Source organism: Panthera tigris, chromosome F3 (assembly GCF_018350195.1).
Source record: "Panthera tigris isolate Pti1 chromosome F3, P.tigris_Pti1_mat1.1, whole genome shotgun sequence".
Classification (NCBI taxonomy): Eukaryota; Metazoa; Chordata; class Mammalia; order Carnivora; family Felidae; genus Panthera; species Panthera tigris.
In genome coordinates, this window is record NC_056678.1 from 32,372,814 (window position 1) to 32,387,384 (window position 14,571).

The 14,571-nt window shown below is 40.7% G+C and overlaps 1 protein-coding gene across 1 annotated transcript in view; it reads left to right on the plus strand.

Moving 5' to 3' along the window:
• The window catches only part of KCNH1 (potassium voltage-gated channel subfamily H member 1), a 378,677-nt gene that overhangs the window by 250,886 nt on the left and 113,220 nt on the right, over nucleotides 1-14,571 (plus strand). Inside the window, exon 8 of the mRNA XM_042975709.1 lies at nucleotides 12,292-12,491. Coding sequence (XP_042831643.1) covers nucleotides 12,292-12,491 — 200 coding nt within the window. The remainder of the gene's footprint in view (nucleotides 1-12,291; nucleotides 12,492-14,571) is intronic.

The following is a 14,571-nucleotide window of genomic DNA, read 5'->3' on the forward strand; positions in this document are numbered from 1 at the left end:
TGGACTTGCAAATGACATCTTAAGTGGGGCCAGTCTTGTGGGGCTGAGCCCTTTGCCTGTGGAATCTGATGCTGCCTTCCACAGATAGTCTCAGAATGGAGTTGAATTGTAGGACACCCAGTTGGTGTCAAGGAAATGGCTGTAGGGTGTAAAAAAGGCCCACCGACACCATAAACCTTGCACTATTGAACCTGAGGGAACTCTCCTCTATGGGACAGTTTCTTCAATAGTTAGCCAATACCAATTTCTGAGCACCCACTGAATGCAGAGGAAGATGTCCCTGAAGTGACCACCACAATTCCTGCACTCCAGAAAGTATTCTGTTTAAAGAATGGCACAAGCCTACATATCACAGTAGGATGGAGCCACTCAAAGCCAAGAGCTGAGGGGACCAGAGTCCAGGGGTGATGAATGGAGGGATGTTAACACTGGGTGGGTCAAGAAAGAAAACTAAGATTTATTTTGGATCCCCCTGCCCCATGCCAGCATTGTGGTTGGCATTTGTTGTGTTAATTCCCTGAATCTCCACAGAAATCTGAAGGGTGGAGATTATGCTCTCTTTCATGAATAAGGGACCTGAGGCTCTTATGACTCGAATTGGTGGTGTCAAGGCCAAGGGCAGGCCACCCCAATATGAGCCACTTTGGCTGAATATTATTTTGAGCATAAGAAGACAATCAACACCCTGTGGGCTCAAGAGAAGCTTTTGCTCTTCTCTTAACTGCATAGGAGAATCTAAATTGGGGGTCTTTCTCAGAATAAGGGGTATTAGTAGAGATAAATTTTATCTGAGTGATCCATCTATATGGCAGGAGAAACATCAAATTACCAATTATCTGCTCTCCTTATCTCCCTGTGAAGGAGCTTTCCTCTGGAGTCCCAGACCCCTGCCCCCTTCTCCATAGATCAAGATGACATCTATACCTCATTTTGCCTGTCTTTGAAATTGCCATGTCTATGTGGATTCTCTGTATGCATGCTTTTAAATTTGATTTTCTCCTGTCAATCTGTCTCAAGTCAATTTGATTCTTGGTCCAGCTCGAAGGACCATGAAGGGGATAGGAATTCTTGCTCCCTGACAGTGGCAGAGTCAGTAGGGTTCTTACTCTTCAGAGACCAAGTTATTTTTACTATACCATGTTGCTTCCCAGCACAGCACATGACACTCCTGAGTATTCAGTTAATACTTGTTTGTTGAACGAAGACATCAGATAATTAAGTTAATGGAGGAATGTTTCCAGGAAATGATGACTCTGGAGATGGTCCTTAACCGTCCTACTATTAATTATTGTTATTATCTGTTGAGCATTTGATATGTACCAGGTACTGATAAGCATTTTCTATATATTATCCCACTTGTTAAAAAGTAAACTATAAGGCAATTATTAACTCCATTCTATAAGAAGATATTTAAAGAGGAGGAATGATTACCCTAAGGTTGGTAGTGGAACCAGATTTCCAAATTGCGGCTTTTTGTCTTCAGAGTACAGGTTTCTCCTACACCAGGTTGATCTGCTAGCATAACAGTTTCTTTTTTATCTTCCCATTGTTACTACTCATTTCTTTCCAGACAATGAGATAGATTCATAGCTATGGATTTCAAATCACAGGAAATAAGATTTTTAAACTTAGTTGCCAGTTACCATGCCAATATAAACATTATCCTCACACCCACTCATCATTATCACATTAGAATAAGCAAAAGCAATAACAGCAGCAAAGACCAAAAATACTACATGAACAAAATTAGATGTGTTGCTGTCATGTGGGCCAGATGATATGGAATGAGGACTTCAGTCTGGTTCCCAGGCCTTCCTCCCTACCCCCTCTGCCTTCCTGCACGCTTACGGTTCTTCATTCCTTCCTGATCTCTGAATAGCTTCATTCAGAATCAATAGTATTTCAGATGATGTGTCAAAGCTCTTGGCATTGAGGGATTTTTGAGATTCCTTTGAAGGCCTCTGTTTTTGCATGATGAACTTGATTTACATCATCTCTTTCTGGACTCCAGTATTTTCCTCTAATGATAAATTTTGAGTCCATCTATGCAATTAAAAGATAATAGTGCCCATTCAGACTAATGTTCCAGGTTACCATCCTAACAAAATGCTGTCTGATGTGTGCGTTCTGACATTTGACTCCAGGACGATAACTGAAAGAGACGATAACATTGAAGATCTCTTTGTTCCAACTCAGTACTCTGGGTGCTTTCCCCCAGTGCCTCGTTCCCCCGGATAACCCAGGGAAGTGAGCAGGTGTTATGTCTTTTGTCAGGCTGTTGGAAATGGAGGGAAAAAGAAGTAAAGTAGTTTGCCTCGGGCCACACAGCTCTAAGTCGCTGAGCTGGAATTTGAACCCAAGAGGGTATAACTCAGAAGACCCCATCTTCTGCCTTTATCAGATAATATTGTCAGTGCCGAAGTCACTGGGCTCACCTGTCATAATTTGCTGGGCTGTTCCTAACAAAGAAAGCCAGGAGATTCCATTTGTGAGCTCTTCTCTGCCTTTTTTCAGTTCTACGTGCTGTATCTCATTACTGTCTTAGAAGTGAAAGGATATCTGTGGACTGCTTTGAGCTCCCAGTGCCAGTGTTGTGTGTGTTAATGATTTTTACCCCCAACCCACCAGTGCAGCTATATGATTTAATGAGTGGCTCATCCTAATCAGATGGCTGGCTAATGGGGAATAAGGATCATAAGACTGGTGGTTTTATTCTAACAGAAATTCATATAACAAGAGTCATTTTCTTCAAAAAAAATGAAGAAATTAAGTCTCATTAAAATAAGCAGTAAGGCATAGTCTTAATGGATATTGAATTTGAGGCACTATCTGGTTTAAAAGCAGGGATTGGAAAGGGCTTCTGCTTCCTTGGTTTTTCCTGTTGGCATCTATGAGATCTGGGGGTGGTGGGATAGCCAGGGTAGGAGTAGAGTTGAAGAAGAAAAGGGGTGGAGAGAAGGAAGGAGGGAGGGAGGAAAAAGAGAGAATGTTATAATCCATTTTCTGGAAGTGGGCTTTTTATAGATAAGCAACTCTTTCCTTTTGGTCTGTCTAAACCTACTCTAAAAAAAGAAATTGGTGAATAATGTAACCAGCCTTGATCATGAAGAACAAATCAAAACCAACATTTATGTCCACAGAGTTTGACACCATATTCTGAAATGAAACCTGAATCGCACAAGAGGATAGAAAATCATAGTACTGTGCTTTTCAAAGTTCCCAGCAGTAACAGTATCACCTGGGAACTTGCTAGACATATACATTCTCTAGGGCCTACCCAAGACCTACTAAATCAAGAAGAGTCAAGGGTTTGGAACTGTATAAGATGCCCTGCAGTTATTAGGACACACACTGAAACTTGAAAGTAGGTGATTTAGTAGAGTATGGCATTGGAGTCAGAGAGACCCTGAGTTCTGACCTCCCTGCATGCTGTTTCTCTGATTTTGGACTTCCGTTTCCTTATCTGCCAAATAGTGATGGTACCCTTCTTTAGGTAGTGTTGTTTTTTATGATTACTACATTGCTTTGAGCTCTCGAATTGCTGGCTTTGAAGATTTGAAAACTATTTTCAAATTTGTAGGGGTCACTTTGTGCCAAAGCCAGCAATTCCTAATTGCCTTTGCAAACCATTAGTATTATTGTCAGTAAACATGGCTAACTGAGCACACACATTTACATCTATCTGATCACTCCTGAAACCCCTCTAAATAAACAACAAAGGAAAGGTCTTTTTAGGGCTTGGAATCCATAAGCATAAAGAGCCCTAGAGGAGGATAACAAAAATTTGAAAGCTAGAAAGCAGTTATTGACTTGGCAGACCAAAGAGAGATGAACCCTAAGGTGACAGAGGGGATATCTAAACAATAATTTGTTTTACAGCAGAACTGCCCCAAAAGCTCAGGCATTAGTGGCAATAAGTACCATTAGAAGTGAGAGTGAAGGAAGGTTAAGAATAGGGCTGGTTGAAAGTTTGTTTAGGAAGCATTTAGACCCCAAGATATCCTTCTTCTGTGAAGCTGGGTTACTACCCCTCCTCCACTCACAGAAGCCTTGTGTATTCTTGAAAGAGAGTCTCTGGGCTGGGAGACACCAGGGACATAGGAAGGCAGAGGTACCACAGGACAGCAGGGCTTAGGGGGAAGTTTATATACTGAATGCTGAGACTTTCAACCTCCCTACTTGTTTGCTACATGCTGTGAGCATTCTCCAGACAAGAGATTGAGGACTTCTCTAGGAACTCAGAAAAGTGCAAAAGGACAATCCTAACGTTGATGGCACCATGGATTCTTCAATACAAACTCCAGCCAGGTCACCCTATCATGAATTCTCACAGTTGAACCCCACTCATACACACAAAGGCTCTTGATCATTTTTTTTAACTCCTCCTCTAAAATATGAGCAGGCATCTAAGATTACCATATATTCTAATATGAAAGGCAGGCAAACATAAATAAATGAGGAAACAAAGACCAAACAGGGATAAGAAAACCGAAAACTATATCTATCGTTGATATCCTCAGAAAATAAGATATTAATGTCAATGAAACAGAACAGAATTGCTGTTTAAAGCAACATTTAAAGAACCAGAAACTGATGGAAATGAAAAGTATGATAGTAAATGAAAATTAAATAAAAGGAATAGGAGATAAAAATTGAAGAAGTCTCCCATAAAGTGATAGGAAACCAGAGAGAAAAATAAGAAAATTAGATTAATCTAGGGCCCCAGCATCTGATTAACAGGAGATCTGGGAAGAAAGAGTAGAAAATGAAGAGGAAGAAACCATCAGGGAAATAACCCAATTAATTATGTAACTAAACTATTAACTATATAACTAAACTTACTGTCATATTTTTCAATATGTACATAAATCAAATCATTATTATACACCTTAAACTAATAAATGTTATATGTCAGTTATATCTCAATAAAACTAGACAAAAAAAAAGATGAGACCAAGAGAATCTTTTACCAATATGACTTTGTAAGCCTACCTCCATTTTTAAGAATTCTCTTTTCAATTATGATGTTTTTACCTGATTTGTCTCTTGCATCAATACTTATTCCCTCTGTGTATTCATTCAGCCCATGCTCTTTTAGTCTTTTCCTGTATTCGGCATAAAAGGGGAGAAGAAAGATGTCAGAGATGTCGTAGCTGTATCCATATCAATTCATCTTCCATGACCACTATGTTCCCATCATTACCAGATGGAGTGGCAATGTGATAAGAGCTAACAAAGGCCTAATGACCTTCTGCTGAGAATCAAGAGTATAGAAACAAGAATGGGTATGAGAGTAGAGTCTTCTTTAAATTCTGTTTTAATATATCATTTGGAATCCTGTATGAACAAAGTTAGTTTGGATAAACCCATAAACTATCCACAGAAAGCAATAATTGTTAAATTATTAAAAAAAGAAAAAAGACTTTAGTCCTTTAACTCTAAGGTTTGATATACCTGCAGAAGTAGTTTTTTTTTTTTAATTACTTTTTTAGCCTTTTTGAATTTAGGAGTAAATTATGCTCTGTAAGTTTATTAGAAGTTGAAGTACATTTTCCAACAGGAGTAATTTTGTGAGTAATGACCAATTTCCTAGAGAAGCCCACAAGTCTGTTTAACCCACTGCTTATTAAAAGTATGTGGGTGACATTCTAATGGCTCTGCAGAAGCCAGCCACCCAGAATGCCAGGGATGCCCTGCTGATACAGAGGTGGGGTCTTCACATCGTCACTCCCCTTTGTTAGCAGGCAGATGAGGTCCTGCCTCTGCTTCAAGACCCTGGAGTAGACGTCCCAAAGACACAGAGATGAGAGATGGGGAAGCAGTGTGGCTAGTGGCTCTAGATGGGGTGGGGTGGGGGGGTGCTAAGGAGACCTGGGAGCTAGAGAGCAGGTTAAGCATAAACAAAGAATAACCAGGAACTTAGGACCTGAGACCTGTTAAACACACTTCTTATTTCTAAACTCACTCCTGCAGTGTCTCTTTCTGTTCCACTGAAGATCCTCGAGATTGACCTACCTACTTTACTTCCTTTTCCATTGCCCTTAATTTGTTGCTTCTAACTAGGGTTTCCCTCCGTCTTGGGTTCATAAAATAGAACGGTCTCTCAATTTTCCTTCTCCCTTGGCTTTTGAGAAACTGTGAAGAATTTTATTTTAAGTGATTAAAAAAAACTGACTAGAAATAAAAATTGTCCTTATTATGCTTATCCTTCTGTCACCCCATCCACCACTGTCACCACCCTCCATGTTTACTTTTTTCTTTGCCCTTCCCTTCCCTTCCCCTCCCCTCCTTTACCCTCCCCTCTCCCCTCCCCTCCTCTCTTCTCCCTCCTTTTCTCTCCTTTTTTCTCCTCTCTTCTCTTCTTCTTTTCTTTCAGTTTGATCTGCTGGAGGCAGGTCTAGGAAGGAAGGAAGGAAGGAAGGAAGGAAGGAAGGAAGGAAGGAAGGAAGGAAGGAAGGAAAGAAGGAAGGAAAGAGGAAGGAAGTGAAGTAACCCAAGAAAATTTCGTTGAAATGAAGGCCATAAGTTTCCAGATTAAAAACCTAGCACAATGGATGAGACCTGAGCCAACAATCAGCAATAGGCACAGCATTATGAATTTTCAGAACATTGTGGAAAAATAGTTTCTTGTCAGAAAAAACAGGTTCAGTATGAAGGATAAAGGATCTGAATGCTTTTGACTTCTCAACAGAAAGAGAAGACAAGGGAGAGATGCTTCCATCGAGAAATGAGAGAAATGATTTCTCATCTAGAATTCTACACCCAGCTCAGGTATTGAGTGTAAGAGTAAACATTAGGGCTCAAAATTTTTGCTCCCATATACCTTTCTCAGAACACTATTAAAGGATGCCTTCTACAAACAAAAGTGAGTAAACCAAGAGGGTGGAAGATCTGAGATACAGGAATCAGGGGACCTAACCCAAATAAGTGAAACCACTTCTAGAATGCTTAGGGCAGAGACACCCACGGCTGGTGATGGAACAGTTCAGAAGCCTCCAGAAGAGATTTTTTTTAGCTTCTTTTTTTCCCTAAGTTTATTTATTTATTTTGAGAGAGAGAGAGCATGGGAGGGTCAGAGAGAGAGAATCCTAGGCAGGCTGTGCACTGACAGTGCAAAGCCCAATGTAGGGCTCAAACTCATGAACCGAGATCATGACCTGAGCCAAAACCAAGAGTCAGACACTTAACCTACTGAGCCACCCAGGTGCCCCCAGGAGAGATTTCTTTATGGAAATGAAATTAATAGGCTGACTAATATATTTTCATATATTAAGAAGAGACTTTGTCTGTGGTAGAATTTGGAGTCAAATTAGAGATAGGTAAATTAAGCAGATGAAAATATCATTAGCTACAGGGAAAAGGAAAAAACTGTAGAAAAGGAAAAGTAACCTGAGTATACTACATGGCTTTGCTGTGAATATCATTCATCTAGTTACAATAATATCAGCACAGATAATTATGGAACCAAGATGATGATATAACTATGTTGGAGGATGGGGCCATGGGAAGAGGTGTGGGAAAGGAATGTGAGATGGTGGGGGAGTACAGGTAAGGAGCTAAATTCTCAGAGGACAGTGGATAATTCCTAAAACTGAAATATCAGGACATGGTGATTTGAGAATGACATTCAACAATGAACCTCAACAGCAAAACAACCAGCTAACACAATGGAAAAATGGGTGCGTCTGCAGAATAGGAAAGTGGGTGAAAAGAAAGAAGGTCTAGGGGAGTAAAGATTTTAAAAGATGTTCTGGCCACTTAACTCTTTAGCCTATATGTATGTGTATGGATACAAAAATAAACATGAAAATTTGAAAAGGGAAACAAAAATTTTTGCCAGCAAGTTGTAATTAAGGGCCAGAGAATACTGTTTTTATTTCTTTGGGTGGGACCCAGGGCTCTTGCTATGATACAGTGTTAACTCTAAACTGCTCAAAGATAGCGTGCCTGGGTGGCTCAGTTGGTTAAGTGTCTGACTCTTGATTTCAGCTCAAGTCATGATCTCATGGTTTGTGAGATTGAGCCCCGAGTTGGGCTCAGTGCTGACAGCATGGAGTTGGCTTGGGATTCTCTCTGTCCCTCTCTCTGTGCCCCTCCCCTGCTCACACACACACATGCTCTCGCTCTCAAAATAAATAAACTTAAAAAAAAAAAAAACCTGCTCAAAGAAAGAAAGAAAACTGCTCTTACCCAAATCAGCATTTTGCTTTGGGACTAGGAAAGGTCTTTCCCACCATGGAGGGGCCCAGCTGTTTCACATTTAGAGTCATCCAGGGAATCCTCAGAGCTGGGGGGTTCTGTTATGCAGGGATGTTCCAATCCCCTTCTCTTCCCACATCACAATCAAATATCTATTCAAGTGAAATCTGGACATACACGTCATCTTTCCCAGTTAGGCTGTGAGTATGTAAGGCATAATGCTTTATAGAGAGATATTAATAAATAAAATGTGTGCATGAAAAATGTATAACCTCACTTCATATAAAATTAGAGAAGGGGCATTGAGAGCAGAATTATCCATTTTTAATAGTAATAATGTTTCTGATAGTAATAATAATTGAATAAGGCCCTCCTGAGGACCTTCAACCTTCTAGAATGTCTCAGAAGCAGACTGGCACGAGAGCAGCCCTGGGCTGTAAATGATAGATGTGGCATTGCTGCCTTAATTGACCAGCATATGCCGGTGTCTCAGACCTGCACCTTGTTCTCAAATTATGGACAAGAGAGCTATTCTTACTGTATTGATTTGGTGTAACTATATTTTTAAGCTCAAAATTAAATTAATTTTCTAGCAGCCATCTCGAGAAAGGCACCTCTTACTCTTCATGCGTGACCTTTGGTTCATTGTGGACCAGAAAACAGAGCTGAGCCAGGACTGCCATACAGGCTTATTGAGTTAGAGTCAGACTCACTGGGAACAAGGCAGCTAGCCCAGGCCCTGGGAGGCCGGTTTTGAGCACACTTGGTGATGCAGGAGGCAGGAAGCGGGAGGCCTGACCCTGTTGTGTCTGAGGTTATTTATGAGCTTACAGAGGCTGTGTCTGCATTATTCAGGCTTTGACTACTTTTGCTTTTATCAAGCTTCTTTTGTTCAGATTGGTATCACTCCCTGGTACATTTCTAGAGCTGGCAGCACTCTTTCCCATCCTCATTTGTGTCTTTTCAGGTAGAACTTGGTCCTCAGTTTCTTAGGCAACCGTATCTGGCACTGGTGGACAGACTAACTGAAAATTTCCTTCCCTAACATCCATATCCCTGCCTTTCTCTCTTACTCTTCCCTCTCTTAGTTTTTGGCTAAGCCTGAGTAAGATCATTTGAAAGAAATTATTGTGGCCCCTCCATGCGATGGGATGGCAGGCATCAATAAAATGGAAGGAACCATTGATACATGCAACAACACGGATACATCTCAAGGGCATTTTGCTAAGTGTAAAAGGCCAATGTCAAAAGGCCACATACGTGATTCCATTTATATAGTGTTTTTGAAATGGCAGAATTATAAAAAAGGAGAAGAGATTAGTGGTTGCCAGAGAGAGTGAGTATAAAGGGGGAGCACGAGAGAGGTCTCTGCAGTGATGGCACAGTTTTTGTATTCTGTGTGGTTCTAGTTACATGAACCGGCACGTGTGATAAAATGACACAGAATTCTACGCATACTTCATGGCAGTGTAACTCTTCTGGTTTTGACATTGTGCTCTAGTTCCATGAGATGTCACCAGTGGGGAAACTGGGTGAGGGGTATACAAGATCTCTCTGTACTGTATCTTTACAGCTTTCTGTGAATTTATAATTATTTAAAAATAAACTGTTTTTTTTTCTTACAAAGAGGAATGAGGTATTCATAATGAACAATATGGATGAATCTCAAGATAATTATGCAGAGTGTAAGAAACTAGTAAAAAAATAGTACAAAAGAAAAATATAGACAAAATGGACTACGTCAAAACTAAATACTTTTATGCTGCAAACAATGCCATCAAGAAAATGAAAAGACAACCCACATGGTGTGAGAAAATACTTGCAAATCATATATCTGATAAAGGATTTGTATCCAAAATATATAAAGAACACTTACAACTCAATAATAAAAAGACAAACAACCCAACTGAGAAACAGGCAAGATTTAAGTGGACATTTTCTTTAAAGAGCAGATAAGAATGACCAGTAACCATATGAAAAGATGCTCAGGTCATTAGCCATCAGGGAAATGCACATGAAAACTACAATGAGATAGCAATTCTCACTCACTAGGATGGCAGTAATCAAAAAGACACATGGGGCACCTGGGTGGCTCAGTCACTTAAACGTTCAACTGTTGATTTCAGCTCAGGTCATGATCCTAGGGTCATGGGATCAAGCACCATGATGGGCTCCTGGAGGCTGCTTAAGATTCTCTTTCTCCTTTTGCCCCTCTCCCCCTGCTCGTGTTCTCTCTTTCTAACAAAGCAAAACAAGACATTTGGAACTCTCATACACTGCTGTTGGAACTGGAACACAGTGCAGCAGGGAAAAGAGTTCCTCAAAATGTTAAACATAGTTACCAGATAACCCAGCAATTCCACCCCTAGCTATATGCCCAAGAGAATTGAAAATATGTTCATGCAAAAACTTGTACATGAGTGTTCATAACAGCATTATTTATAATAGCCAAAAAGTGAATGACCTGGATGCCCATGAACTGATGAATGGATAAATGAAATATGGCTTGTCAATATCCTTGAATATTATTTATTCAACAATAAAAAGGAATGAAGTACCAATACATGTTGCAACATGGATGAACCTTGTAAACACTGTGTTAAATGAAAGGAACCAGCCACATAGGTTCATATCTTGTATGATTTAATTTATTTGAGAGGTCCAGAGTAGGCAAATCTATACAAACAGAAAGCAGATTACTGGTTGTCTAGGGCTAGGGGATTGGGAGGGAAATGCGGAATGACTGATAATGGGTATGGCGTTTCTTTGGGAGGGGGATGAAAATATTCTAAACATAGATACAGTGATTGCACAACTCTGTAAATAACAGCCATTTAATTGTATACTTTAAGTGGGTGTATTTTAGGGTTATGAATTATATCTAAATAAAATGTTTAAAAAGAGTATATATTGTATGATAACATTTATAGAAAATTCTTGAGAATGCAAGCTAATTTATGGTGACAGAAAATATCAGCAATCACTTGGGAATGGGAAGGATTATAAAGGTCCATGACCCAACTTTTTGGGAAGTGATGGAAATGTTCACTAATTTGATTGTGGTGATGGTTTTATGGGTGTATACATATGTCAAAACTTATCAGATTGTATACTTTAAATGTTCAGTTTATTATATGTCAACAATAACTCAATTTTTTTTTAAAAAAAGCAGAGCAAAAACATGTGTGAACTTCACAAATAAGTATTTATTAAGTTTTAAAAAATAATTTGACAGATACTTATCGGGTACTGGCATAGTGGTAGCTCCCGGGGATACAATAGCAAGAAAAAGATGGGTCCAGCCTTCAAGCAACCCATACAGGCACCAGGAGAGAAAGAAGCATATAGTTGCAAAATGGTTTATATACTATTTCCAGCTGTGTAGAAATATGCCTGGGGAGTCATGGTCACCTTCATGGGGAGGCTTACTGGAAGTGGTGGCACTTGAGCTCAGCCTTCAAGGGCAAATGGGAGTTAGAGGTAGAAGGTGGGGTTTGGTGATGATGTAATGGTCCTCTTTCCTGACACCAATGTAGGGGGAGCAGTAGGAGCACATGGTATGTACTTGTATCTCAGAGGAGACCTGATTTTATTCTCGCCATGTGAAAGCCGTGCTATTTTCCCCAGGAGCCGTATCACAGTGGATTAGTATATTTACATGTACCTTAACAATAAGTGTGAAGCAAAGCTATAAAGAACATCCTTCATTGCTTGGCAGACTTGCTGTTATTTAATTGTTTGTGATGATGGATTCGGGGTCTGTCCTTGCACTACATTGTTTCCTGTGTGAAAGCCAAGACTAAATGTTTCATTCACCATCCTGTCCTCGGCAGGTAGCATAGTACTTGGCACAAGAGGAGCTTGAAGAAGATTACTTGCCAGTAAGTTAGGAATTGGGCTGATACAGAATAACATATTTGACTGGTGGCCTTAGGCATGGCTCAAACTTTTTGAGGTTCTTCTGCAAAGGTCAGGACAGTCTGTCCTAGGTGGGGAGCAGCTCTGGCCATTGGCCTGCTCTGGACAAGTTGAGCATTCTTGGGTCCTGGTTCAAGGACCACTCATGTGTTGTCTCTTGTCTTCCTGCTTCAGCACTTCTCTATGCCACCATCTTTGGGAACGTGACGACCATTTTCCAGCAGATGTACGCCAACACCAACCGGTACCATGAGATGCTCAATAGCGTTCGGGACTTCCTGAAGCTCTACCAGGTGCCAAAGGGCTTGAGTGAGCGAGTCATGGATTATATCGTGTCTACCTGGTCCATGTCCAGAGGCATCGACACAGAGAAGGTAAGGAGGGTGACAAGCTCAGGTAGGCCCTGTGTGTTGGCTTTCCCAGAGAGACCTGAGGCACTCCTAGGGCAGTGGTTCTCTAACCTGGCTGTGCATCAGAATTCATTTGGGTAGTTTGGGGTTCCCACATCCTACCTCCAGAGGTTTTGATGTCTTTCAGCTCAGCTTTGCTCAAAGACCAGCAATTAAGAGATTCGGAGCCTTTATTTAAAAAACTAGAAAGACAGCATGTATCTCTTAGATAAGAGAGGAACTGGAAGTCTAACTTATATGATGATAAGACTCAGGGCCATCCAGAGTGAGGTAATCGTTGTGACTACTTTTCCTTTAGCCTCGGGCTCCGAGATGGCACAGCATTGCCACTGATTCTATCTTTATTCAAATTTTTGATATTTTGTTCATCGTGGATTTTTTTTTTGCATGAATTCTGATTTTTTGAGATATTGTATTAAACTATAATTTATCTTGATTACTGAGTTTTTAGCTCGAGACTGTTGCCTCACTGCAGTCTCAGCTCTGATGAGAATCCTGTGATTCGTGGTCATTAAAAACAGATTCCCAGCCTCTATCCCAGATGTATGAAATCAGAATTTGGTGGAGGGGAAGGTTTGAGGAGAAATCTGCATCTTTAACAAGTGCCCAGGTGATCCTATTCATCAGATGAGTCTGGGGAATACTTACGAAGGGCTTGCGCCTTAGTAGTCGTTGGCTTGAGCAGAACATCAGACATCTCTCTAAGGCTAAGGTATCTGTTTTCCTATCTGGAAAATGGAAACAACAGTAAATCCTTATTTTTCTCTACGAGTTGCATGATTCTAGATGTATTTCAATAAAGTGAAGAAAATTTGGTGGCTGGGAAGAATACAGAAAAGGTACGGTGGGTTTCTATTCATTTAGGAATTATCTCCTGTGTATATTTCTATCAGCAAAAATGTAATCCTATGTCCATTTTTCTCTGCTTCTCAGTATTTTCAACCACACTTCTCTTTTTACTGCTAATCTCTAAGGGCTTGGGGAATTCTGATTCCTTTCATTGTTAGAATAAGAAAAACAGAAATATAATGCTGTTGCAGAAATATAACACATTCAAAGCCAAATTCAACTGGCTTTGGATCAGCTATCCTTGCTCCTGCTCTTCCTCCGTTAGAATAGTTAGTTGAGAGTTGACCGTTTGAAAGGAAACCTTGAACTCAATTGAACGGATTCCAACTTAAAAGGAATGATCGTTCGGTTTTGTTGAAGATCTGCCATAATCACAACAGCAACATAATAAGCATACCACCATAGCACCAGCTACCATGCCTTGAACACACATTAAGAACAGATACTTAATGGGGCGCCCGGGTAGTTCAGTTAGTTAAGCATTCGACTCTTTTTGTTTGTTTGTTTTTATTATCTTTTTTAACATTTATTCATTTTTGAGAGACAGGGCATGAGCAGGGGAGGGGCAGAGAGAGAGGGAGACAGAATCTGAAGCAGGCTCCAGGCTCTCAGCTGGCAGCACAGAGCCTGACGTGGGGCTCAAACCTACGAACCATGAGATCATAACCTGAGCCTAAGTCGGATGACTAAGCATCCGACTTTTGATCTCAGGTCAGGCCTTGATCTCAGGGTCATGAGTTTAAGCCCCATGTTGGGCTCTGTGCTGGGAGGGAATCCTACCTTTAAGAAAAAAAAAAGAGGGGTGCCTGGGTGGCTCAGTCGCTTGAGTGTCTGACTTTAGCTCAGGTCACGATCTCACAGCTTGTGAGTTTGAGCCCTGCATCAGGCTCTGTGCTGACAGCTCAGAGCCTGGAGCCTGCTTCGGATTCTGTCTCCCTCTCTCTCTGCCCCTCCCCCACTCATGCTCTGTCTCTCTGTCTCTCTCTCTCTCAAAAATAAATAAACATTAAAAAAACAAACAAACAAGTATTTACCACGGTTTCCGTGTGCCTGGCCCTGCATTCATGTGTCAGTTATGCTCTACAGCAACTCTGGGAGGGACCTACTGTTATTTCTACCCAAGAGATGAGGACACAGAGGCCCAATTAGTCTTGTTAACTGCCTCTGGTCGTAGAGTTAACAATGGCAAAGTCAG